This window comes from Salarias fasciatus, chromosome 22 (genome assembly GCF_902148845.1).
Source record: "Salarias fasciatus chromosome 22, fSalaFa1.1, whole genome shotgun sequence".
Taxonomy (NCBI): Eukaryota; Metazoa; Chordata; class Actinopteri; order Blenniiformes; family Blenniidae; genus Salarias; species Salarias fasciatus.
Genome location: NC_043765.1, coordinates 30,211,307 through 30,237,885, shown reverse-complemented (window position 1 = coordinate 30,237,885; position 26,579 = coordinate 30,211,307). Strand labels below are relative to the sequence as shown.

The 26,579-nt window shown below is 57.4% G+C and overlaps 1 protein-coding gene across 1 annotated transcript; it reads right to left on the bottom strand.

Annotated features, from left to right (window-relative positions):
- Positions 1-1,473: 1,473 nt before the first annotated feature.
- Positions 1,474-25,317, bottom strand: col28a1a (collagen, type XXVIII, alpha 1a). The gene is made up of 34 exons (XM_030120134.1): positions 25,218-25,317; positions 23,960-24,542; positions 23,847-23,856; positions 22,736-22,795; positions 19,607-19,660; positions 19,465-19,509; positions 19,291-19,317; positions 18,420-18,464; positions 18,287-18,331; positions 15,505-15,558; positions 15,362-15,430; positions 15,195-15,263; positions 13,257-13,325; positions 12,939-13,007; positions 12,780-12,848; positions 12,637-12,705; positions 11,921-11,989; positions 11,140-11,211; positions 10,994-11,062; positions 10,762-10,833; positions 10,575-10,643; positions 9,100-9,168; positions 8,607-8,675; positions 8,433-8,501; positions 8,256-8,324; positions 8,102-8,170; positions 7,935-8,003; positions 7,748-7,828; positions 7,350-7,385; positions 6,799-6,835; positions 4,831-5,385; positions 3,113-3,246; positions 2,837-3,029; positions 1,474-1,646 (listed from the first exon to the last, which is right to left on the bottom strand). Exons 1-34 carry the CDS (start codon positions 25,297-25,299, stop codon positions 1,474-1,476), a joined length of 3,393 nt encoding a protein of 1,130 aa, XP_029975994.1. The 5' UTR covers positions 25,300-25,317.
- Positions 25,318-26,579: the final 1,262 nt, after the last annotated feature.

Here is a 26,579-nt window from a genome sequence, read left to right as displayed (position 1 = left end):
TCTACACATTACAGCCCTCAGTGAAGGACCCTACAGTACGACCTCTTGACCCCGGAGCGGATCAGGACCCTACAGTATGACCTCTTGACCCCGGAGCGGATCAGGACCCTACAGTACGACCTCTTGACCCCGGAGCGGATCAGGACCCTACAGTATGACCTCTTGACCCCGGAGCGGATCAGGACCCTACAGTACGACCTCTTGACCCCGGAGCGGATCAGGACCCTACAGTACGACCTCTTGACCCCGGAGCGGAGAAAGACTACATCTGTCTTCAGTCAGTCTGTTCCCAGGCCAGTCAGTATTTACATGTGTGATGTGGAGTGGGCGCCACCCCGCTGCATGCTGGGAGGTGAGGTAGCAGACCAGGCGTCCTCACATCGCTGGTCCACCAGGAAGTGTGTCTTCAGATCAGAGACCAGGTCCTGGTCTCACGTCTCCCGAGACAACTGCAGAGACAGAGCTGGGAGACACTGTTTGGTGGAGTCAGCACCCGAGTGGACAGGGACAGCTCCTCCGTCACCTGCAGGGACAGGGACAGCTCCTCCGTCACCTGCAGGGACAGGGACAGCTCCTCCGTCACCTGCAGGGACAGGGACAGCTCCTCCGTCACCTGCAGGGACAGGGACAACTCCTCCATCACCTGCAGGGACAGAGACAACTCCTCCGTCACCTGCAGGGACAGGGACAGGGACAGCTCCTCCGTCACCTGCAGGGACAGGGACAGCTCCTCCGTCACCTGCAGGGACAGGGACAGCTCCTCCGTCACCTGCAGGGACAGGGACAGCTCCTCCGTCACCTGCAGGGACAGGGACAACTCCTCCGTCACCTGCACTGACAGGGACAGGGACAGGGACAGCTCCTCCGTCACCTGCAGGGACAGGGACAGCTCCTCCGTCACCTGCAGGGACAGGGACAGCTCCTCCGTCACCTGCACTGACAGGGACAGCTCCTCCATCACCTGCAGGGACAGAGACAACTCCTCCATCACCTGCAGGGACGGACAGCTCCAGGTCCTCCGTCACCTGCAGGGACAGAGACAGCTTCTCTAGTTCCAGTCCCTGTTCCTCCAGTCCCTGCAGACCCAGTCCTTGTTCCTCCAGTCCCTGTCCCTGCAGCCCCCCTCTTTCCTGCAGCCCCCCCCTTCCTGCAGTCCCTGTCCCTGCAGCCCCAGTCCCTGCAGCCCCCTCCCCCCTTCCAGCAGTCCCTGTCCCTGCAGCCCCCCCTTCCTGCAGTCCCTGTCCCTGCAGCCCCCCCTCCCTGCAGTCCCTGTCCCTGCAGCCCCCCCTTCCTGCAGTCCCTGTCCCTGCAGCCCCAGTCCCTGCAGCCCCCTCCCCCCTTCCAGCAGTCCCTGTCCCTGCAGCCCCCTCCCCCCTTCCAGCAGTCCCTGTCCCTGCAGCCCCCCCTTCCTGCAGTCCCTGTCCCTGCAGCCCCCCCTTCCTGCAGTCCCTGTCCCTGCAGCCCCAGTCCCTGTTACGTGTAGACGCAGGTGCTGGTGCAGCTGTCTTCGCTCTGGAAGTTGTTGGCGTTGCCCTGGCAGCTTCCGAACCAGAACTGAGCGCAGGCGTTGGCCTGGGGGTCGTAGTACCACCGGACCACGTAGTCCCGGCAGGGCCCGGGGTCCAGAGGCTGGGCGCAGCCCTCAGCTGTGGGGACAGGACAGGACGGGACAGGAGAGGACGGGACAGGAGAGGACAGGACGGAACAGGACAGGACGGAACAGGACAGGACGGGACAGGACGGAACAGGACAGGATGGGACAGGACGGGACAGGACAGGATGGGACAGGACGGAACAGGACAGGATGGGACGGAACAGGACAGGACGAGACAGGACGGAACAGGACAGGATGGGACGGAACAGGACAGGACGGGACAGAACAGGACGGGACAGGACGAGACAGAACAGGACAGGACGGGACAGGACAGGACGGGAGAGGAAGGAACAGGACAGGATAGGACGGAACAGGACAGGACGGGACAGAACAGGACGGGAGAGGACAGGACAGGACAGGACGGGACAGGACGGAACAGGACAGGACAGGACAGGACGGCACAGGACAGGATGGAACAGGACAGGACAGGACAGGACAGGCGGGTCATCAGTAATGCCGGCTGTGGCCTGATGGTGGCAGTATGGTGCAGAGTGTCCAGGAGGTCTCCGCACCCTGCTGATGGTGCTGGAGCTAATTTAATGAACGTGTGACTCTCAACGTTTTGTCCTGAATGAAATGAGCCCAGATGTTTCTGCAGCTGCATTCTGCCCTGATTCAGATCAGCCTACAAAGTCTGGTCTCGTCCTTCAGTTTTCAGTAAACGGGTGATCTGACGGTGGGGCCAGTCAGCCAGGTTTCAATGAAAATGGAATCCACGGCTGGAATACCCCAGTCTGATTGACACACTTTGGACAAGTTGTTGGACATATTGTTGACTGACGGAGAAAGCTGTTGTTGCACTGGAGTCCTGCCTCTCCCTCGGGCCCTCCTGATCCATGGTCTCAGACCACAGGGCTGCACCAGCACATTTTTCTGAAGCAATAAATAAGCAGACTTTCTAAAGCTCAGAGTGTTCAGAGCAGAAGCATTTCAGTCGGCAGCCCCGGAGCTGAAGGCCGGGTCAGAGTCCACGGAGTCGAGGCCATCGTCTGAGGGAAGGTTTACTGAGATCAAACTTCGAAGCAGAAGAGTCCGGATTGATAACAAATGGTCCTACCTAATCCTATCTGGAGTGGATCAGGAACGGGTCTAGAACGGGTCTGGCACACATCTGGAACTTGTCTGGACTATATTTGGAACGTGTCGGGAACATGTCCATAATGTGTCCATGCAGTGTGGTACCTGATGCTGAGACTGTGGTGGACTGCAGCCAGTCCCTGGGTCTCTGAGGGCCCACCACCGAGGTCTCCCCCGGGCCCTGCTGCCCCCTCCCACCAGGTGAGGCCAGACGGGGGTCCTCCGACCCGCCTGCCTCCACGCGGCTCTCATCCAGAGCCTCTGTGGGCGGTACGGTAGCCGCCACCGGAAGCTGGAGCTGTGTGAACCGGACAGGCAGATCAGAAGCCCGCCACCTGTCTGCAGAGAGAAGTCCTGCTGAGCAGCCGGGCCGAAACCTACTGGTGTGTTGTCCTCGGGGAGGTCCTGGGTGGGCCTGGCATGGGGGACCTGCAGGACGGGGTCCTCTGAGGGGAACACGAAGGCCACGGAGACGTCCTGCTCACAGAGCCAAGTCAGAATGAGGCTTTCCACATCTGAAGGACAGGAACAGAGAGGAGGAGCGTCACACTCCGGGACAACAGGAAGAAGACTGTTACTGCTGGAAGAAGAGTTCTACTCATCCCTGCTGACCACCAGCAGATGGCGCTGAAAGCACAGAAAGCTGCCTTTGAGCATGTGTAGTTCCAGTATGGATACCAGCAACATCACTTGACCTGGCTGGATAACAACACAGCCAGCGGCGCGGTGGAGCTAGCGGGACGCTCTGCTCGGAGCAGACAGGACTGCAGGGGGCGCTGTCCACCCACAGCTCCTGGAGTTCAGAACGCACTGCACTCCCCATCTGTAGACCTGGCTGTGAAACGCTGTGGGAGACTTCTGCTTCATCCTGATCGTTGCTGTTTACATCCCACCGCGGGCTAACGCTAAGCTAGAGCTAGGGGCACAAACAGACTGAAGCACAGCTTCTTCCCCAGAAGTGTGAAGTCTCCCCCCCACCCCCCCAGCCTTGCTCCCCTCCCCCGAGAATCACTCAGACACCGGGGCTTATGAGCATACGGCATGCTAGCTGAGCCGCTGCAGGAGAAGTGTCATCCGTGTGCCCCCTGCCCAGAGTGTCAGAGGATTGTGCCCGCTAGCAACGGGGCTAGTGTCAGCTTAGCCACTGCTTGCAAGGCCATGTTGTGCCCCACCGTGGCTGATAACCACAAGGCCCGAAATGCTTCTTGGCCATATCTGAGGAAGGCCTGTACTCGTACCATTAAACAGCACATCGACCACCAGGGCGGCACCAGACACCATGCACCTGGTTGTTGCAGGCCTCCCGTCTGCTTCTCAGCTGAGCTGCGACCTGTCTCTGCCAGGGGCCTGAACCCCTTCCATCGGAGTCCTCCAAGAAGCCTCCACCCGGGGGTGATGCACACTATTTGGGGTCTTTTCAGCAGGGCGGGGGTCGCATCAGACGAACCAACCCACTGTGAACTTGGTTTTCTCTCAGGGGAACCACCATCGAGCTTCCCTCGAGACAGGGGAGTACCACTGGATGAAATGTGCCTGGCATCTTTTTTCTAGGTTGTACAGCATGACCACTGCCCACCCACCGGGCATGGCCCTTGGCTCTGCAGAGATTTGTTGGTGAGTTTGGTCTCTTGGAATTCCTCCTGACTAAATTGGAATACGTAGGATAATTACGAAAAGTCTGTAGCTATAAAAATAAGACTTAAATGTGTACTTCTAAGAAATTGATCTAGAATGACCATTTAAAGACTTTCAGTGATTCAGACAGGCTTCCACCCAGCTGAACTAAGTCACTGAGTTAGGACCCGGCTCACAGACTGTCCTGACATTCAGACCTTTATACAGAGTGGCTTCACTTCAGAGGTGCAGCACAGCTCAGTGGGGTCAGGTGATGTGGTGGAACAACAAGCAGCACAACATCCAAAACGACAGCACCGCCCACACGGTGAAGAACGGTGGAGGAAGCATCATGCTAGCTGATCACATGACCCTTCAGCACACCGTGAACCACGGTGGAGGAAGCATCATGCTAGCTGATCACATGACCCTTCAGCACACCGTCAAGCAGCTACAGCTGAGCTGAATTTGGGGGATGCTCTCACCTGGAAGGTTCCTGAAGTGGTCTGTGAGGTAGATGTGCTCTCCGTCCGGATCTGAGGCGATGGCACTCATCTCGGCCAGGAACTGCTCGTACTGAGGGTCCGTCCTGTTCACCACCCCGACAACAAACACCTCGATGCCGTCCTCGTGGGCCAGCGTGGCCGTTTCTTCGAACTGCATGGCGTCGCGCTGGTCGGCCAGCCCGTCGGTCACGAGCACCGCCACCCTCCTCACCCCGGGCCGGGAGGCCAGGAACAGCTGGCTGGCACGATGGATGGCGCTGCCCGTGAAGGTGCCCTCACCCAGGTAGGGCATGTTCCTGACGGCGACCTTCACGTCTTCCTGGCCGGCTTGCTGCTGCAGGCCCGCCACCACCAGGCTGGTGCGGCTGTAGAGCACCACGCCCACCCGGCTGGCCTCCCAGCTCACCGTCATCTGGTCCACCACGGCGTTCACAAAGTCCTTCACCAGCTCAAAGTTCTGAGGTCCCACGCTCTCAGAGCCGTCGATGATGAACACCAGGTCCAGAGGACTGTCGCTGCACTTCAGACCGCAGCCTGGGCAGCAAACACAGGCAGGAACGCTCAGCAAGTCCACACCCCAACTTCTAACACCACACCCCTTTCATGAAATGACCCTGGATGAGCGTGCTCAGCTCCTCAAGTTCCCCCAAACTGGCAGACGCTTCAGGATCTACAGCAATCAGCCAAAACATTATGACCACCGAGATGCGATGTAATTAGGATTATCAGATAGAGGGATGTCTCAGACAGAAAGACAACATTTCATCCTCAGAATTCATGGAACGTGTTTGTTATTGGTCTTGTTTGCTATTGAAGCAATTAAAGAAAGGATGCTGAGACGAAAGAGACTGATACAAGCTAATGCCCCTTTCACACTGACGTACTGAGATCGCCAAGTTCTGCCGATTGCCAAGGTCTGCATATAGCCAAGGTCTACGGATCAACAAGGTCTACGGATCACTGAGGTTCATGGATCACTGAGGTCTATGGTTTACTGAGGTCCACAGATCAGTGAGGTCGACAGATCACTGGGATCTATGGATCACTGGGGTCTACAGATCACTGAGGTCTACAGATCACTGGGATCTATGGATCACCGACGTCTACAGATCACTGAGGTCTACAGATCACTGAGATCTATGGATCACTGAGGTCTACAGATCACTGAGATCTACGGATCACCGAGGTCTGCAGATCACTGAGATCTATGGATCACCGAGGTCTGCAGATCACTGTGGCGGCGGACTGCGGTATGCGAAGGTAGGGAGTTGTATGCGAGGTGGATTCCTCTGTCATAAGGGACTACTTGCTGTCATGGTGAGTGAGATTGTCCGGTACAGGCCTTGTCTGGTTCACTTCTCGCATGGTCGTGGTGGGTGGACGGATGGACGGACGGATTGGAACTGGTCACCTATAACTCTGTAACAGCCAGTCTGTCACAGTATGAAGCAAATAACTAAACGTTTCATTGTTGGAAAGACATTCGGACAGTCGGACAGTCTCCAGAAGCTGTGGATTGTGGCCTATTGATTTGACATCCTTTCTTAACACATCCCATAAATCCACGTACCAGACACCTGGTCCTCCGTGACAGTACGGAATCCATTACGAAAGGAGGCACTGCTTCTAGTACAAGTCTGTCCTGCAGTCCACCGATCCGCAGACCTGGATGGACTCCATGTGTCAAGAGCTTACGAGCCGAAACAAAGAAGCTATTTTCTTTCACGTTCTAGCCAACTCTAGACTTCATTATCTCAGCTCCAAAAATGAGTGTGTCGATGGTCGGCCTCATCTGAAGATCCTGAGCGTCACACCCGGAAGAAGCTATGCCAGCGAACAGGAAGTAGCACCTAGAGAGTGCTAACCGTGATCATGAGCATGAGACTGGATCAGACCGGAGACCTGAGACTCACGTCGCACCTGACCAACGCCACAAAATCACTTTACCACAGATTTCTCTGATGATCCGGACGATCTCTTCTCTCTGGAAGCAAACCAGCAGAGGAAAACGGCTTTGAGCTCAGCGGGTCAGAGAGCAACTGAGGGGGGTTGGCGGAGGGCAGCGGGGGGCAGCGGGGGTCGGTGGAGGTCGGTGGAGGTCGATGGAGGTCGGTGGAGGTCGATGGAGGTCGGTGGAGGTCAGTGGAGGTCGGTAGGGGTCTGTAGGGGTTGGTGGAGGTCGGTGGAGGTCGGTGGAGGTCGGTAGGGGTCTGTAGGGGTTGGTGGAGGTCGGTGGAGGTCGGTAGGGGTCTGTAGGGGTCGGTGGAGGTCGGTGGAGGTCGGTAGGGGTCTGTAGGGGTCGGTGGAGGTCGGTGGAGGTCGGTGGAGGTCGGTAGGGGTCTGTAGGGGTCGGTGGAGGTCGGTGGAGGTCGGTAGGGGTCTGTAGGGGTCGGTGGAGGTCGGTGGAGATCGGTGGAGGTCGGTGGAGGTCAGTGGAGGTCGGTAGGGGTCTGTAGGGGTCGGTGGAGGGCAGTGGAGGTCGGAGGTCAGGCACTCACCGTCAGGCCGGGTTCCCCCTTTTCTCCAGGTCGCCCCTGGAACAGCAAACTCACATTATTACCCACAATTCCAACAGCAGAGAGGGAAGGTTTACAGGAGATCTGGTCTGGTGAGGTCAGAGGTCAGCTGCTGTCAGCTGTGACCATGGATTAGGTCAAAGTAACTTCAGTACATCTACTGATTGTCCCATCCTGGTCTCAGACAGGCCACCGTCCCTGCCGTCCTCCAGTCCGTCCCGTGGTCAGTCCTCTTATCTGAGTCAGGAATGTCTCGCAGGAGGACATGGAACCTTCAGTTTGACCTCTAAATGTCCCACAGAGGACCCTGAGAGTCCGTGGGGTTTGGCCCGGGCTCTGGTTCTGATTTGACTGAATCTCTGTCCATTTCTCTACCGTACCATCGGTCCAGGTGATCCAGGTCCTCCATGGTCTCCCCTGTCCCCCTTCCTGCCCTTGTTTCCAGGCATGCCTTGGTCCCCCTGCAGGTGTGGACAAGGTGAGGCTGGAGCTGGTTCCTGGACCCAGCCTGGACCAGGTCCAGCTGCTTCCTGGACCCAGCCTGGACCGGTCCAGCAGCAGGTCTACCTTTTCTCCCAGGAGCCCTTCCCCCGGTGTCCCTCGAGGGCCGGCGGGTCCCTGGAACCCTGGTTCCCCCTGGACATGGAGAGAGGATTAGCGAGACCATAGAAGCCTCCGTGGTGTCCAGACAGACAGGTCTGGTCTGTAGAGACAGTCTCAGTCTGTGGGCCGACCTTTGGTCCTGGAGCGCCGTCCCCGGGGGGTCCAGTCAGGCCGGGCGGACCAGGCTGGCCCGTGGAGCCCTGGAACGGACCGCATGAGCCAGTCAGCATGAGGAGGGGTCCTCTACAGGGACTGGTGAGCCGGGGACAGTGTGGACACACCCACCTTCGGTCCAGACAGGCCTGGTCCAGGAGGACCTGATGCTCCAGGAACGCCTGGGGAGCCTCTGTCCCCCTGAATCAGAACACACAGGGGAGCTCTCTGATTGGTCCAGCAGGGTCCACCTGACTCTGAACCACCTGATCACCACCTGGCCCCAGCCAGAGCCCCAGACACACTCACTTTGGGTCCAGGCAGTCCTGTCCCCTCCGGTCCCGTCTCCCCCGGTGCTCCTTGTGAACCAGGCAGACCCTGACCAGTGAAGACATGAGGGTCAGTCTGGCTCTGAACCGGGACCCCAGCCAGAGCCCCGGTGAACCGGGAGCCCAGCCAGACCCCCGCGGTCCATGCAGTCACCTGCGGTCCTGGAAACCCGTCTCCCTTCGTCCCAGGTGGACCCGCCGGTCCGGGGTTCCCTTTGTGTCCCTGAGAAGGAGGCAGTCTCCTGTATCAGAGAAATGTCCAGACCTGGCCTGGTCTGGTCTGGTGTATTCTGGTCTGGCCTGGCCTGGCCTGGCCAGGTCTGGTCTGGTCTGGTCCGGTCTGGTCCGGTCTGGTCCGCGGTCCGGTCTGGATTGGTCTGGTCTGGTCTGGTCTGGTCTGGTCTGGACTGGTCTGGTCTGGTCTGGTCTGGTCTGGTCTGGACTGGTCTGGTCTGGTCTGGTCTGGTCTGGTCTGGTCCAGTCCGGTCTGGATTGGTCTGGTCTGGTCTGGTCTGGTCTGGTCTGGACTGGTCTGGTCTGGTCTGGTCTGGTCTGGTCCAGTCCGGTCTGGACTGGTCTGTTCTGGTCTGGTCTGGACTGGTCTGGTCTGGTACAGTCCGGTCTGGACTGGTCTGGGGGGGTGTTACCTTTGGTCCAGTAATTCCTACTCCAGGTTCTCCAACTGGTCCAGGTGGTCCAGCAGGGCCCAGGTCCCCCTGTTGGACAGACATGTGAGGACAGAGGTCTTCACTGCTCATGCTGGCTCATGATGAGACCACCCGGGTCAAACCAGAAGGAACCGGGGACGGTGTCCCTGTTCTACAGGCGGTCTGGAGGAACGCCACAGGAGGACAGGGTGTCCCACACGGAGACACTGGGGACTGTTCTGGGTGTTTGCTCTGTTTTCGGTTTTGACTTTCTTCTTGGTCTATAAAGGCAGATCCCACCAGGTCCAGGTCCATCCAGAAGACGTCCTCAGGGAGCCGGAATAAACCCAGCGCTCAGAGACACGTCCCGAAGACATTTCTTCAGCGTCCTTCTGCTCGCCCAGTTTTGGTCCAGACGATGTCTTCTTCCAGCGTCTCCCGAACGTCTCATGTGGACGTCCAGAGGAGCTCCATGTGGAGGCTGACTGTCGTCCTGATCGGTCGTTATGGACGTCTTTTCAAATTTAGTCTTGTTTTGTAATAATTCATTGGGTTTTTCTCTCCAGGGATCTCAAAGTCACTTAGAATTAAACTATTGGCTTCCCGGACGACCCTCGCATGCAGCCAGCTGTCCATCAGGACCTCCACCCAGACTTCCTGCTGTCCCCTCTCAGTCTCCCATCCAGACCGTACCAGGTCCTCCCCTGCTGAGCTTCTGGGATCTGATGGGTTCAGGGCTCTTCCAGACAGTGCCTGCAGCACGGCTTCAATCTTCGGGACTATCACAGTTCTCCAGCAGGGGGCGCTCCTATCAGGAATCAGCGCTTGTAGAAATAAAAATGAACTTAACCTGGAAGACAACCTGTCCACCTCAGCTGAAAAGACGGTTCCTTTTCTCTTATGAACTCGTCACAGTCTGAACCTCCATGGACCCGGACCTGGAAGCGCAAAAACAAAAGACGTCGAGGGACGTGTCTCTGAGCAGTGGGTTCTGCTCTGTCCTATGAGGACGCCCTCTGGATCTGCAGGGAGGACTCTGTGTTCTGGACCGGACTGCTGTGGTCTGGACCGCTATGTTCTGGACCGGACCGCTATGTTCTGGACCGCTATGTTCTGGACCGGACTGCTGTGGTCTGGACCGCTATGTTCTGGACTGGACCGCTGTGTTCTGGACCGGACCTCTGTGTTCTGGACCGCTATGTTCTGGACCGGACTCCTGTGTTCTGGACCGCTGTGTTCTGGACCGGACCGCTGTGTTCTGGACCGGACGGCTATGTTCTGGACCGGACTCCTGTGTTCTGGACCGCTGTGTTCTGGACCGGACGGCTATGTTCTGGACCGGATGGCTATGTTCTGGACCGGACCGCTGTGTTCTGGACTGCTATGTTCTGGACCGGACCGCTGTGTTCTGGACTGCTGGTTCTGGACTTTGGGTCTGACCCGGTCTACAGCTGGAGGTGTGGTCTGACGGTCACCTTCGGTCCTGGGAGGCCTCGGCCGGCGGGTCCAGGTGGGCCCATCAGTCCGGCAGTGCCCGGCTCGCCCTGTCGGGGGGAAGTTCTGTCATTACACCGTCTGACCTGACGGAGGAGCAGCTCCACCCCCCCACCCCCCACCCCCACCCCACAGAGAGGGGGCGGAGCAGCTGGTCACAGGTCTCACCTTGGCTCCAGCAGGTCCAGCGGGGCCTGGAGGGCCTGAGAGTCCACGAGGGCCCCGGTCCCCTCGGTCCCCCTGCAGAGGGAAAGAACACACACACACACACACACACACACTCTGTAGACCAGAACTCTCCACCAGCAGACTGAGCTGGACCAGACCTGGGGCCCCGGTAGACCCCCTGCTGATGGGTGATGGGGGTCACAGTGATCCTGAGTGGAGGTAGAGCACTTACCTTTTCACCTGGCGAGCCTGTCCCAGGCACTCCCTCTGCTCCTCTGCTCCCCGGCAGCCCCGTCTCCCCCTGAGCAGGACAGAGGACAGAGGACAGTGTCTCCCACGGCTCCGCCGACCCACCTGGGTCCCAGGAACCAGACTCACCTTGGCTCCCACAGCTCCGTCCTCCCCGGGGATCCCAGGAATCCCTGCAGCTCCGTCAGGTCCAGGTTCCCCCTGGAGACACCCCGACCCCCCCGCTGATAGAGCTGCTGCTGATAGAGCTGCTGATAGAGCTGCTGCTGATAGAGCTGCTGATAGAGCTGCTGCTCATAGAGCTGCTGCTGATAGAGCTGCTGCTCATAGAGCTGCTGCTGATAGAGCTGCTGCTGATAGAGCTGCTGCTCATAGAGCTGCTGCTGATAGAGCTGCTGCTCATAGAGCTGCTGCTGATAGAGCTGCTGCTCATAGAGCTGCTGCTCATAGAGCTGCTGCTGATAGAGCTGCTGCTGATAGAGCTGCTGCTCATAGAGCTGCTGCTGATAGAGCTGCTGCTCATAGAGCTGCTGCTGATAGAGCTGCTGCTGATAGAGCTGCTGCTGATAGAGCTGCTGCTCATAGAGCTGCTGCTGATAGAGCTGCTGCTGATAGAGCTGCTGCTCATAGAGCTGCTGCTGATAGAGCTGCTGCTGATAGAGCTGCTGCTCATAGAGCTGCTGCTGATAGAGCTGCTGCTGATAGAGCTGCTCATAGAGCTGCTGCTCATAGAGCTGCTGCTCATAGAGCTGCTGCTCATAGAGCTGCTGATAGAGCTGCTGCTCATAGAGCTGCTGCTGATAGAGCTGCTGATAGAGCTGCTGCTCATAGAGCTGCTGCTCATAGAGCTGCTGATAGAGCTGCTGCTCATAGAGCTGCTGCCGCTCTGCAGTGTGTTTGGTTGTCTGACCTTTGGTCCTGGCTCAGCCACACCTCTCTCTCCCTGAGGTCCCGGCTCTCCTGGAAAGCCCTGGTCGCCCTGAGACACAAACAGCGGACATGAGCAGGTTCCACGTTCCACACTGCAGGTTCCACACTGCAGGTTCCTCTCAGAGTGCTGGTCATTAAAGGCGGGTATGATGCAAAATCCACTTTCTGAGCTTTGTATAAAGCTACAGAGTCATTTCCCCGTTAAACAGAAGCATGGAGTTGTTTCCTCAACCATTCAGCATATTTGAGCCTGAATCCCTGAATCTCCCCTGGCAGCCATGTTGAGGCTGAAATGCTCGATGCTGCACAGCTCCGCCCATAAAGCACAGCTCCACCCATAAAGCACAGCTCCGCCCATAAAGCACAGCTCCGCCCATCTGAGTAGTCTGCATGGCTCCTCCTGCACAGTTCGCTGCCCCGTCCCTGAAATACATGGCAAATCGCAGAGATGGACGCTGTGGGGGGGCGTGTCTCTAAGCTGAGCTTCTTAAAGAGACAGGGACTCATTTCCAGTGTCTGAGGCAGCCTGATGCAGAGGAACATCTGGTTTAAGTTGTTTTTGACACATGCAGTTTTCAGCATTCAACTCTGGGCAGAGCTGTTGCTTGAGTGCTGTACATTGATCCTAAAATACCCCCCCTTTAAGGTTCTGGGAGGAACCCTGCTGCAGACTGAGGGACCCGCTCTGCCGCTCACCTTTGGTCCTACAAGGCCCAGTCCCGGAGGCCCCCGGGGGCCGGCAGCTCCAGCGGGGCCCTGGTCTCCCTGGAATGAGAGGCAGAGGTGAGACGCCTGCGGTGCAGAGGGAAGGGAACCGCTGACTGCTGCCTTGCTCCTGCCTTCTCTCCTTGGGCGGCTGCTCCTGGAAAGCCCACCAGACCTGGCAACCCGGGCGCTCCAACGTGTCCCTGCAGGGCCACAGTGAGGCGCTGAAGCTCCAGCTGGTTCCAGCTGGTTCCAGCTGGTTCCAGCTGGTACTGGGTCACTGAGACCTCTACCTTCTCTCCTTTGAGCCCGAGCCCCGGCGGTCCACGGCCCCCTTTTGGACCCGGATAGCCTCGATCGCCCTGCAGCGGAGAACACACGGCACCGTTCAGCTCCGGGCAGCACCAGCACCAGGACCTGGACCGGAGTCTGCTCCGGAGAACCAGGACCTGGACCGGAGTCTGCTCCGGAGAACCAGGACCTGGACCTGAGTCTGCTCCGGAGAACCAGGACCTGGACCGGAGTCTGCTCCGGAGAACCAGGACCTGGACCGGAGTCTGCTCCGGAGAACCAGGACCTGGACTCGGTACAGTCAAACTACTGGAACTTGCCTTGATCCCTGGCAGACCCTCTCCTGGAAACCCCGGAGATCCTTGTACCCCTGGAGGCCCTGCTGCTCCCTGAGCACAGAAACACACACACTGAGCCAGCCTGTGTGTGTGTGTGTGTGTGTGTGTGTGTGTGTGTGTGTGTGTGTGTGTGCTGCCTGGACATGGTAGACCTCCTGCCATCTTTAACAGTGACTACAGAAACACTGAGACAGGAAGTGAACCTCACTGCAGGCGAGTCAGAACAGAACCTGGAGAACCAGATACTGACGGAGCGCTGGATCACTGTTCACACAGGAAAACACACGGATCAGCCTGATGGCGGTCAGGGCGGAGCAGCACAGGCGGGTGGAGCTGGTCAGGATGTTGTCCTGAGCTGATGTTAGCCGGTTCTCTCCTCGGGTGGTGGAGGAAGTGGAGCTGCTGCTGAGTCTGGTGGTTCAGGACAGCCCCCCAGGAAGGTGGTGCTGCTGGGCCTGGTGGTTCAGGACGGCCCCCCAGGAAGGTGGTGCTGCTGGGCCTGGTGGTTCAGGACGGCCCCCCAGGAAGGTGGTGTTGCTGACGGGCTCCATGGTGGAGCTGTTGTGGGCCGGTCTGACAGGCTCTCCTGCGGTTGAGGACTGTCTCCTTGGTCATGTGGCGTCCCTGGTTGGACGCTGAGTCCCGGCGGTCCTCTCTGTGGTCCTCAGAGCCTCTTCCTGGTGAGAATGCCACCATTCGGGCCTGAGCGTCCTGAAGTCCAGGAGCTGCTGTTTTTCCTTCGGCTCAGGTCTGACGGGACCCACAGGCCCGGGAACTGGAACGGTCCGGGAGACGTTTGGACCAACGGAGTTAGTCTGATGTGGCTCAAGAGTTCAGCTGCTGTGTGACGAGCAGACCTGGAGTCCCCGTCGGCTCCACTTCGCTCCCAGAGCTGCTGGCCCTCTGGAAGCTTCTATACAGCTGAGGAAATTCTCAGGACAGTGTTTCACATTTGGACAGCCGTTAGCCGTTAGCTTCAGCTCACACTGCCCTGAATGCTAAAACAGGTCCATGAAGCTGAAAGCTGAAACCACACTGAGCTGGAAATGACTCCAACCGCTAGCTACTAGCCCAAACCCAGAACCCAGCACTAACTGCTAGCTGCTAGCCCAAACCCAGAACCCAGCACTAACTGCTAGCTGCTAGCCCAAACCCAGAACCCAGCACTAACTGCTAGCTGCTAGCCCAAACCCAGAACCCAGCACTAACTGCTAGCTACTAGCCCAAACCCAGAACCCAGCACTAACTGCTAGCTGCTAGCCCAAACCCAGAACCCAGCACTAGCTGCTAGCCCAAACCCAGAACCCAGCACTAACTGCTAGCTACTAGCCCAAACCCAGAACCCAGCACTAACTGCTAGCTGCTAGCCCAAACCCAGAACCCAGCACTAACTGCTAGCTGCTAGCCCAAACCCAGAACCCAGCACTAACTGCTAGCTGCTAGCCCAAACCCAGAACCCAGCACTAGCCCAAACCCTAGTACCAATGGGAGGACCATAACCAGTACTGATCATACAGAATTTATGTCAAGCACCTCCAACAGCCTGAGTCAACGCTACGCCACCTCTAACAGAACTCTACAGTTCTACACTGGCAAGAGGACGAGACTGAGGAAAAGAAAAATATCTTTACAGGAAAGAAACCTGCAGAACCAGACCCAGAGGAGGCTTTCTGCAGAACCAGACCCAGAGGAGGCTTTCTGCAGAACCAGACCCAGAACCAGACCCCTTTCTGCAGACTGCTTAACAGCAGACATTATGGTTGAGACCTGCCAGGACACTGATTATTCAGTATTGATACAATCTCAGAATTAGTCTCAGAACTGAAGGCAGATTAACTGGAACCCTCTTCAGACGAGTGTCTTATCGGTAATATGAGAAACCCTGGAACATGAGACCACTTCCTGGAGTTCAGGACTCACTGGTGTTCCTGGTTCACCTACACCCATCAGTCCTGGTGGACCTGGTCTTCCTAGGTTTCCCTTGTCCCCCTGAGAAAAAGGAAAACAGAGTGAAGAACTGGACATGGCTGGTTTGTGTTCAGGCGAAGAGAAATCCTTTTGAAGCTCTTTTTAAACCCGGACTGTACCTTGGGACCAGGAAAGCCAGTTCCAGTATCTCCAGGAGGTCCTGGTGCCCCCCTCAGGCCCCGCTCACCCTTTCAGGAGAAACAGATTCAAAGTTGACCAACTGGCCTCAGAAGTGGACAAGACCTGTGTGTCCATGTCTTACCTTAACTCCCGGAGCTCCCTCCAGGCCCTGGTCTCCAGGTGGCCCTCGTCCTCCCTGAGGACAGACACACAGGTGGACTCAGAGACAGTCCAGGGAGAACATGATCCAGCTCCACCGGGTCTTCAGCCCTGTGGAGCTGAGCTGCTGGCCTGTGGACGTCTGTCCCCGTCCATGTCTGTGACGGAGGAGGTCTTCCTGCGCAGGACGGGAGCTGCTGCAGAGCTGCCTCTTCAACCTGAACATCTCCCATGTTCTGATCCGCCAGGACGCTCCTGAGAGCTCAGCTCCAAGAAACACCCGACACATGAAATCCTGAACCCAGGACAGGCAGGACAGGAAGTCTGGAGGACAGAGGACGTCTGGGCAGCAGCAGGCTTTTCAGAGGACTGTGAACCGACAGCCAGGGGACCAGGGGAGCCGGGACGCCTTCCACAGGCCGTCTGGAGCCTCCCAGGTCCCCCAGTCCTCCAGAGAGTCCTGACTCCCCCAGTCCATGTGTGTGTGTGTGTGTGTGTTGCCATGGAGACGGGGCCTGAGACACTGCCGTTCAGTTTCCAGTCTGCTGGTCCAGAGGACTCCGGTCTAAGCTGTGATATCGCTCACTGCAATAATTCGGGGGTGATCGCTGACTTCCCCTGGCAAAGTGGATGCTGCGCTCATCACACACTCAGAATAAACGCCGGGCGGTGCGTGTGTGTGTAGGTCTCATGGGAACCGACCAGAGAGAGAGGGTGTGAATCGTCCTGGTCCTCTGAGGACGGCTGTTGCCACTGCGCTCCTGACGCCGAAGGGCCGAGCAGCATGTAAAGCGGGGAGAGAATGGATAAAATGTGCCCAAATCCTAATCCTCTGGGACAATGTCTGCTCTAAAACCACAACGTAACTCTGCAGGCGGGATTCCAGCACAACGGCTACATTTGGAGGGATGAGTCCTAATCCACAGCTCACATTCCACAAGTGCAGCGCAGGAGATGGACTGCTGGGGTGCAGATGTCGTCTGGCCACACACTCATGGACCGGTAGGTGTTCTGCATGGCGGTGCTGTCAATCAGTCTGTCAAGGGCCACACACACCTGTAAGGCTCTAGTGTTCCACGTCCGACCGGTCCTGATGGTCCTGATGGTCCTGATGGTCCTGATGGTCCTGATTCAGAGCAAACCTCTCCACTAGCGCTGCAGGATGACTGTTAGTGAGAAACACTCCTCTACGGCGCAATGATCTGAATGATGTGAACTGAAACTGGTTGATGGTAACTGGAGCTCGGGAGTCCTTGCCAATGCCGACTGGGTCTCTTCAGTGCCCTGAAGGAACCCCGGCTCCCTTGGAGTGTATCAACAGCTGGAGGACGCCAGAAGAGGGACAGCACACAGGAGCGGCGTCTCCTCGTCTCTTCGCCACCACCGAGGAACCCCTGTGATTCGGCCGGGCTCGAGGAAGGTCACTGGCAGGATTCTCTCGGCTGGTTCTGTGGCCAGCTGGTCCCAGACTCACAGCCGGTCTTGTTAAAGCTCAGGTACTGGGGACATGTGACAGCTGTGACGGAGCCTGGAGAGGCCGTGGAGAGTTCCGATGATGGACCGAGGCAGGCGCCAGAGCTGGGCTTCAGGGTACTGTGAGGGAGGCCGTTGCTGTTTTGACTTGTGTTTCTGATTTAAAATAAAAGAACGGAAACTCTGATGAGGCTGCCGTCCTTCCTGCAGCTGAACCGACAATGCTCGGCTGCATAGGACTGAGGTGTCAGCAGGTTCTGCATGATGAAGGAAAACGCAGCGAGGTGGAACCATCCATCCATCTCCAAGCTGCTTCTCTTTTTCAGGGTCACAGGGGTCTGGAGCCAATCCCAGCTGCTGTGGGGGGAGGGCGGGGTCAGCCTGGACAGTCCGTCAGTCCATCTCAGGGCGGGGTCTCCCTGGACAGTCCGTCAGTCTGTCTCAGGGCGGGGTCAGCCTGAACAGTCCGTCAGTCCGTCTCAGGGCGGGGTCTCCCTGGACAGTCCGTCTCAGGCCGGGGTCAGCCTGGACAGTCCGTCAGTCCGTCTCAGGGCGGGGTCAGCCTGAACAGTCTGTCTCAGGGCGGGGTCTCCCTGGACAGTCCGTCAGTCTGTCTCAGGGCGGGGTCAGCCTGAACAGTCTGTCTCAGGGCGGGGTCTCCCTGGACAGTCCGTCAGTCCGTCTCAGGGCGGGGTCTCCCTGGACAGTCGGTCAGTCCGTCTCAGGGCAGGGTCTCCCTGGACAGTCGGTCAGTCCGTCTCAGGGCAGGGTCTCCCTGGACAGTCCGTCTCAGGCCGGGGTCAGCCTGGACAGTCCGTCAGTCCGTCTCAGGGCGGGGTCTCCCTGGACAGTCGGTCAGTCCGTCTCAGGGCAGGGTCTCCCTGGACAGTCCGTCTCAGGCCGAGGTCAGCCTGGACAGTCCGTCAGTCCGTCTCAGGGCGGGGTCAGCCTGGACAGTCCGTCTCAGGCCGGGGTCAGCCTGGACAGTCCGTCAGTCCGTCAGTCCGTCTCAGGGCCGACACATAGACAGAGAACCATTGAAGCTCACATTCACACCTCAGGCCACTTGAGGGTGAAATATACCTGACAGGCATGTTGTTGGACTGTGGGAGGAAGCCAGAGATCCCACGCACACACGGGGAGAACATGCAAACTGCCAAAAGGTTCAGAGTCCTGGCCAGTATTTGAGCCCAGGACCTTCTTGCTGTGTGTGGCAAGAGCGTTAACCACTGCGCCCCCATACGGCCTGGTGGTGCAACCCCCCGATGGAAAACACTGAGCAGCTACTTTACCTGCTCTCCTTTGGCACCCTGCTGGCCTGGTGGTCCCTCCACACCCTGGAAATAGCAATGACAGCGTTAGCAGTGTTAGCTAGCAGCTCACGGCACTCTGTCCTGATTAACGGAACATTCTGGAAACACTCACTGCTTCTCCTTTTCTCCCGGGGGCGCCACATTCCCCCTGCTCTCCCTGGAAACACAGATCTGATCAGGCTGTGGATCATGGGAAAGCTGTGTCACTGAACAGCCAGTCCCGGTACCGGTAAGGTGGGAGGAGAGCGCCCGACCGGCGCCTCCACCTGCAGCGACCGAGCTAACGCCCACTGTGTGGTTGCTGCGGCCTTACAAGCAATGGCTAAGCTAACACTAGCCATGCTGCTAAACAAACAGGATGGTTCCCCGACAGCGGTGGATCTGGCTCACTACCCGACAGCCGAGCAGCCCGGCAAACGCTCGGCTACCGGGCCGAGCAACGCTGCCGTACCGTACGCTAGCACACCTCGGCGCCCGGAGAGGAGAGCAACGCCAACCAAGAGGAGAGAGTCAGCAACCGGACCAAGACGGAGTCCGTCGACCAGAGGAGACGCCGCGGCAGCGCCATCCACCTTAGAACGACGGTGAGAAAAGACGGTGGCCGCCGTCACAAACTTCACGGTCCGACCGTGTGCGGGCGCGAGGGGAACATCGCAGACTGCCAGTACCGCCCCCTGGCGGTCAGCAGGGATGAAATAGAATACGGCACAGTGTCGACGGTGGAAGTAAAACTTTAAGTATACTGAAGTTGTATTTCTTAGGTTTTTGTCATTCGGCGTTTTATTGAGCGAGGCTCTGAACGCTCGTCCTCTCTTTCGACTCGCTCCTGACGGAGTACGTCAGGTGACCCTCACCAGGTTGCACCAGGTGCGAGGAAGCTGCCCAGTGTCTGACTCTCTACTGGAATCCATACTGATTTAGGTCGTCCCTACTTTGTTCCACATCATTGGTTTATTGGTTATAGATAAAAAACGTGCAGATACCTTTTCTCCTTTGCTGCCAGGTCGCCCCTACAAGATAAAATATGTGGTGATTTTAAATAGATGCATTAGAGAGAGAGAGAGTGAAGCCAGTCAGTCAGAGAGAGCGAGAGCAGTAACTCCAGAGCAGAGTTACTTCCTGTCCATCCTGGTCCCCCCTCCAGGAACAGCCGTTACCTCCAGGCCCTCCATTCCTGGACGTCCATTGATGCCTGGTTCCCCCTGCAGTGACCGAGCCCGGACAAAACCTCCCGTCACACAGCAGCTCAGGGCTTTCTGTCGTAACCAGCACTGGATTATGAAAACAATGGAGACTTACACGAGACCCCTTTGGACCTGGAGCTCCATCGGACCCCTGCTCGCCTGGTTTCCCCTGGATGAAAGTAAAGGATCGATTGTGCAAAATGAGAAGATCTGGGCCCCTTTTCAGTTTGGACTGGAGCACCAAGAGGCAGCAGCGAGGAGGGTCATCCTGGGAGCGCCCTGTCTGTGACCCCGGTCCAACATAAACCTGCCCGGCTGCAGCGGCTCCTGTTTGTTCTGCTGTAAGCCTCCATCCTTGACCTTTGCTTCTCTTTGCGGTGCTCTCTCCACAGCCTCTCGCCACCTGCTACACTTGCATTGTGGGAAACGCTTCCTGCTCGCTCACATCTTTGAGTCAGCGCGCTTCAGAAGAAAGGGCCGGTGCACCTGGTGGCCGCTAGCCGAAGCTAAGACAATGCCTGGATCTGCCGGGATAACAAACCCGTCTGTGAAGAATTCTGAAGCGAGCCGTGGAAAATCCGCACTGCGCCATGTTCAACTACCAGCCGAGAGGGACGCAAGCCAGCAGGCAAACAAGCGACTGAGACAAGCTAGCAGGCGAAGCAGCGAGTGACACAAGCTAGCAGGTGAAGCAGCGAGTGACACAAGCTAGCAGGCGAAGCAGCGACTGAGACAAGCTAGCAGGCGAAGCAGCGAGACAACTAGCAGGCGAAGCAGCGACTGAGACAAGCTAGCAGGCAAAGCAGCGAGTGACACAAGCTAGCAGGCGAAGCAGCGACTGAGACAAGCTAGCAGACAAGCTAGCAGGCAAAGCAGCGAGTGACACAAGCTAGCAGGCGAAGCAGCGACTGAGACAAGCTAGCAGGCGAAGCAGCGACTGAGACAAGCTAGCAGGCGAAGCAGCGACTGAGACAAGCTAGCAGGCAAAGCAGCGACTGAGACAAGCTAGCAGGCGAAGCAGTGACTGAGACAAGCTAGCAGGCAAAGCAGCGACTGAGACAACTAGCAGGCGAAGCAGCGACTGAGACAAGCTAGCAGGCGAAGCAGCGAGACAACTAGCAGGCGAAGCAGCGACTGAGACAAGCTAGCAGGTGAAGCAGCGACTGAGACAAGCTAGCAGGTGAAGCAGCAACTGAGACAAGCTAGCAGGCAAAGCAGCGACTGAGACAAGCTAGCAGGTGAAGCAGCGACTGAGACAAGCTAGCAGGTGAAGCAGCAACTGAGACAAGCTAGCAGGCAAAGCAGCGACTGAGACAAGCTAGCAGGCGAAGCAGCGACTGAGACAAGCTAGCAGGCGAAGCAGCGACTGAGACAAGCTAGCAGGCAAAGCAGCGACTGAGACAAGCTAGCAGGCGAAGCAGTGAGTGACACAAGCTAGCAGGTGAAGCAGCGAGTGACACAAGCTAGCAGGCGAAGCAGCGACTGAGACAAGCTAGCAGGCGAAGCAGCGAGACAACTAGCAGGCGAAGCAGTGACTGAGACAAGCTAGCAGGCAAAGCAGCGAGTGACACAAGCTAGCAGGCGAAGCAGCGACTGAGACAAGCTAGCAGACAAGCTAGCAGGCAAAGCAGCGAGTGACACAAGCTAGCAGGCGAAGCAGCGACTGAGACAAGCTAGCAGGCGAAGCAGCGACTGAGACAAGCTAGCAGGCGAAGCAGCGACTGAGACAAGCTAGCAGGCAAAGCAGCGACTGAGACAAGCTAGCAGGCGAAGCAGTGACTGAGACAAGCTAGCAGGCAAAGCAGCGACTGAGACAACTAGCAGGCGAAGCAGCGACTGAGACAAGCTAGCAGGCGAAGCAGCGAGACAACTAGCAGGCGAAGCAGCGACTGAGACAAGCTAGCAGGTGAAGCAGCGACTGAGACAAGCTAGCAGGTGAAGCAGCAACTGAGACAAGCTAGCAGGCAAAGCAGCGACTGAGACAAGCTAGCAGGTGAAGCAGCGACTGAGACAAGCTAGCAGGTGAAGCAGCAACTGAGACAAGCTAGCAGGCAAAGCTGCGACTGAGACAAGCTAGCAGGTGAAGCAGCGACTGAGACAAGCTAGCAGGCGAAGCAGCGACTGAGACAAGCTAGCAGGTGCAGCGGCTGGAGAGAGAAACTAGCTGCTAACAGGTGCAGCGGCTGCAGAGAGGGAAGCTAGCAGGTGCAGCGGATGGTGAAAGGGGAAGGAGCTCCTCCATCTTTTACAACAAAATCTGTCCAACCTTTGACAGACAGTCTCAGTTTCAGTTGTCAGGATAAAGGTTCATGCTTTTCCACATCAGGATAAACAACCTGTGACCTTTTACCCGTTCTCTGCCATCAGCTGTCTTTGTAAAGTTGGTCCTCGTCAGCACAGAAACTGTAGGCTAATGGAGGGCTACTGGTCAGGAATGAGTCCTTGTTTTAATTTTCTTTGTAAGCTGCTGTTTCTTGAACTCTTTTAGGGAAACTTCATATTTGTTGAGTTTTAAACCAGATCATGAGTGGGGTGACATATTATTAGATGTTTGTCAGTTTATTCTTGTAAGAAAGAAGGAAGTCATACTTTTTCTGAGCCTCTTAGGGCAATAAATGCATCTTAGGACAGTTAAGTAAAAATGTGTGGATCTTGAAAATGTCTTCATCTTCAAGATGTTTGCAGACACTGCAACAGCCTGTTAATGCTGAATTTACAGCGAGTAGAAGGTTGTGAATGACTGCTTAACACAGCTCTGCTAACTGATGCATCCAGACCGTTTCATGACCTATAACCCTAACCCGAACTGGGAACAACAGCAACATCATGTTTTTGGGGATGTGGATTTCTCCAAACATGTGCATTTTAGCAAAGTGTGACTGGCTCTTTGAGAATCCCAGAGAAATGAACTTCCTGCCTGGCCGACAAAAATACAACAGTCCTGCTGCACCTGGCCCAAATCCACACCGAACAGCAGACAACGGCAATGCAATTTCTGCAAAAGCAAGTAGCAGTTGTTATTTTCATTAAAAAGAAACCTCTTGATGAACTTTAATCTCATGTCTTTGTGATTACAGGATGTGCTGGAGTCAATGGACCACAACATTGACTCGTCTGCCTGCTGTATCTTACTGAGCCATGTGATCCTCTCTTTTCTGTAACTGCATCAATCTGAATGATTTCTAAAAAATATCAGCGCTCCACAGTGCAGAAGCCTGCAGGTGTGTGTATACGAGTGACGCACCGGGTTTCCAGGGTGTCCCCTCTCTCCCCGCTCACACAGACACGTCTTTGGCTGTGGACACTGCAACCAGAACAAAGTCCATTCATGGAGCTCATCATTTACAGGCACTATGACAGCTCAAGCAGGGTTCCCCGGATGAACAAAACCCAGAAAACCATTCGTGGGATGAATGAAAAAGCACTCCACTTACCCCTCTTTGAACAACTGCATTCTGAAAGGAAGAGAAAGATTTAATGAGACAGATGAACCCTGGAGCTGTTCACACACCGCTGAGCAGCAACATGGACCCAGTTCAAGTCAAAGCAAAACCAGCGGGAAGCCATCTTCATCCACATCCAGCTGTCATCCAGCTGTTATCCAGCTGTCATCCAGCTGTTATCAAGCTGTTGTCCAGCTGTTATCCAGCTGTCATCCAGCTGTTATCCAGCTGTCATCCAGCTGTTATCCAGCTGTCATCCAGCTGTCATCCAGCTGTTGTCCAGCTGTCGTCCAGCTGTTGTCCAGCTGTTATCCAGCTGTCATCCAGCTGTTATCCAGCTGTCATCCAGCTGTCATCCAGCTGTCATCCAGCTGTCATCCAGCTGTCATCCAGCTGTCGTCAGGCTGTTATCCAGATGTTGTCCAGCTTTCGTCCAGCTGTCAGAGCTTTGTCTCATGTCCTCTGTTCACAAGAGGCCGAACCGTCTTTTCTTTCCCATCGTTCTGAAAGGTTTCCGTCCACTGGATGCAGGAAACATCTGCGTCCACATGAAAACGACACAAACGCTGTAGTACATGTGGCAGGCCTGCAGGTGGAGCTGCTCCTCTGCCACAGACAGACACCTCAAACAGAGAAGAAGACCGGCAGCAGGAGCTTCTGCAGCGCCACCTGCAGCCTGTGGTCTGCCGCTGCTGTTTTGGGGTGACGTCATGGAGGGTCAGAGGTCGAGGGGCGGGACTTCATGTTCTTCAGCAGGTGTGTGTCTTCTCGTCCACACGTCAGCACGTCTCCAGAACCTCCCGACGCTGCGCCGTGAGGACCATCGGACCAAAGCAACACGGTTTCACCAAGCGGCGGCCTGAGGACGGCGCCTCAGGAGGAAAGGCACATCGCAAGCCCTTCCAGCGAGACATGTTTGATACTCACAGCAATAATGGAATCATGGAATGATTTAAAAAAAAATAATAATAATAATAACAGCAATAAGTCGAGCAACATGTGGCACACAGCACAGTGTGATGGACGAGAGGAGACCACTGACCAGTTCGGAGAGGAGCCGCTGGTCCAGCTGGGCGTCGGTCAGGCTGAGGACGTGCTGCTGCGGCGGCGCGCTGGCGATGGATCTCAGCTTGGTCGCCGCGGCGCCGTCCCCGGGCAGAGCCGACAGGCCGACGACGAACACCCGTACGCCGTTCTGCTTGGCCTCGGCGGCGGCCGCCACGGCGCCGGGGCTGCGCGGGTGGTCCACGCCGTCCGTCATCAGCAGCGCCACCCGCAGGCTGGCGGAGGACGTCTCCCTAGCGAACAGCCTGGTGGCGTTGGCGATGGCGTAGGCGGAGTAGGTGCCCTGGCCCATGAAGGCCATGGCAGCCACCCGGCTCTGGAAGACGTCCAGGTCCTGCCAGTCCCTGAAGTTGTGCTCCACCGACGCCGCGCTGCTGTACTGGACGGCGGCTAGGCGCACGCGCAGCCGCCAGCCGGCGGCGCGCAGCTGCATCAGCCGGCCGCTGAAGCGCAGGACGAACGCCTTCTGCTCCTCGAACAGCTGGGGCCGGGCCTTCTCCGAACTGTCCACGATGAACGCCACCTCCACCGGACAGACCGGCGCTGGACGGGGGCACAGCAGCAGAGAGGCCGTCAGCCGGCGGCAGGTTCAGGACGCCGCCACGTTCCTCTGGAACGCAGACCTGTTAACCCTTCACCGCCCAGCCGGACGGAACCGTCCTGCTGGCCGGTCGAGTTAAGAACCGTTTCCACGTGTTTGGGCACTTTTAGTCCTTCGTTTCCCAAACTGGTTCATGCTGAAGACACGAGACGAATCAAGGAAGATAAAAACGGAGTGAATCAAGTCAAACCTCAAGAGGAGGCAGATACTCAGAGACCAGACTGAGAGACTGAAGATCAGGAAGCTGGGATCACATCCTGGTCTGGAGGCTGTCCTGAGACCTGCCGGTCCCGAGCCGACAGCCACAGTGTCCTGAACACCAACCCCCCTGCCTGCAAGCCCGCCACTGGACCACCAACCCAGACCAGGAACCAGACAGAGCCCAGACTACCAGGTCCAGACCAGGACCCAGACAGAACCCAGACTACCAGGTCCAGACCGGGACCCAGACAGAACCCAGACTACCAGGTCCAGACCGGGACCCAGACAGAACCCAGACTACCAGGTCCAGACCGGGACCCAGACAGAACCCAGACTACCAGGTCCAGACCGGGACCCAGACAGAACCCAGACTACCAGGTCCAGACCGGGAACAGTTCAGAACAGACTGGTCTTACTTTTGGCCTCGCTGATCAGCTGGCCGTCGTCTCTCCGGCCGCTCCTCCTCCTGGTCTGGCCTCCACTCAGGCCGGACAGCATCAGGGTGACCAGCCACACCCAGGTGGCCCGCTTCAGAGACATGGTGCAGCCTGGAGCCTGCAGGGGACACACAGGGGGAACATCTGGACCAGGACAGACCACAGGGGGAACATCTGGACCAGGACAGACCACAGGAGTAACATCTGGACCAGGACAGACCACAGGGGTAACATCTGGACCAGGACAGACCACAGGAGTAACATCTGGACCAGGACAGACCACAGGGGTAACATCTGGACCAGGACAGACCACAGGAGTAACATCTGGACCAGGACAGACCACAGGAGTAACATCTGGACCAGGACAGACCACAGGGGTAACATCTGGACCAGGACAGACCACAGGGGTAACATCTGGACACTGAGTTAAGAGTGCTAACATCTGGACCATGACTCCTCCTGGAGACCCCCTGCTGTGCTGGACCCTCCTGGAGACCCCCTGCTGTGCTGGACCCTCCTGGAGACCCCCTGCTGTGCTGGACCCTCCTGGAGACCCCCTGCTGTGCTGGACCCCTCCTGGAGACCCCCTGCTGTGCTGGACCCTCCTGGAGACCCCCTGCTGTGCTGGACCCTCCTGGAGACCCCCTGCTGTGCTGGACCCTCCTGGAGACTCCCTGCTGTGCTGGACCCTCCTGGAGACCCCCTGCTGTGCTGGACCCTCCTGGAGACCCCCTGCTGTGCTGGACCCTCCTGGAGACCCCCTGCTGTGCTGGACCCTCCTGGAGACCCCCTGCTGTGCTGGACCCTCCTGGCGGCCTGACGTCTCCTGACTGAAGCGTCTGGCTTCGTGTCTTGGAGCTCCGAGCCGCCGTGGCTCGGCCGGCTGCCGGTTCACCCTTCACAGGGAGCGGGAGCCGCCGCCGGACCGGTCCTCTCCCCGCAGACCCTGGAGGATCCGGACCCTCGCTCTGACGGGGAGGAGCAGGCGCTCCTGGTTCTGGCTCCAGCTCTCATGAACCCTGCTGTCTGCTGAGGCTGAGCAGCAGGAAGCAGCGTTTACTGGGAGGCTGTGCTGGCCACAGAAGAAGAAACAGCAGATGAGCAGGTGCATCATGGGAGGTCCCGGGGGGGTGGGTTCTTGGGGATCCTGGGGGGTCCTGGAGGGTCCTGGGGGGTCTCACCTGTTGGGGGCTGAGCCTCCCACACTCCAAAAACCCTTTGTGCTGAAAGCCTGAAATAATCCAAACCCCGCTCAGCTTCCAGACCCCCTGAGTCCAGAGCAGCTTCAGTCCTGAACCGGAGCGTCCCGGTTCGGTCCGGTTCGGTCCGGTTCGGTCTGTT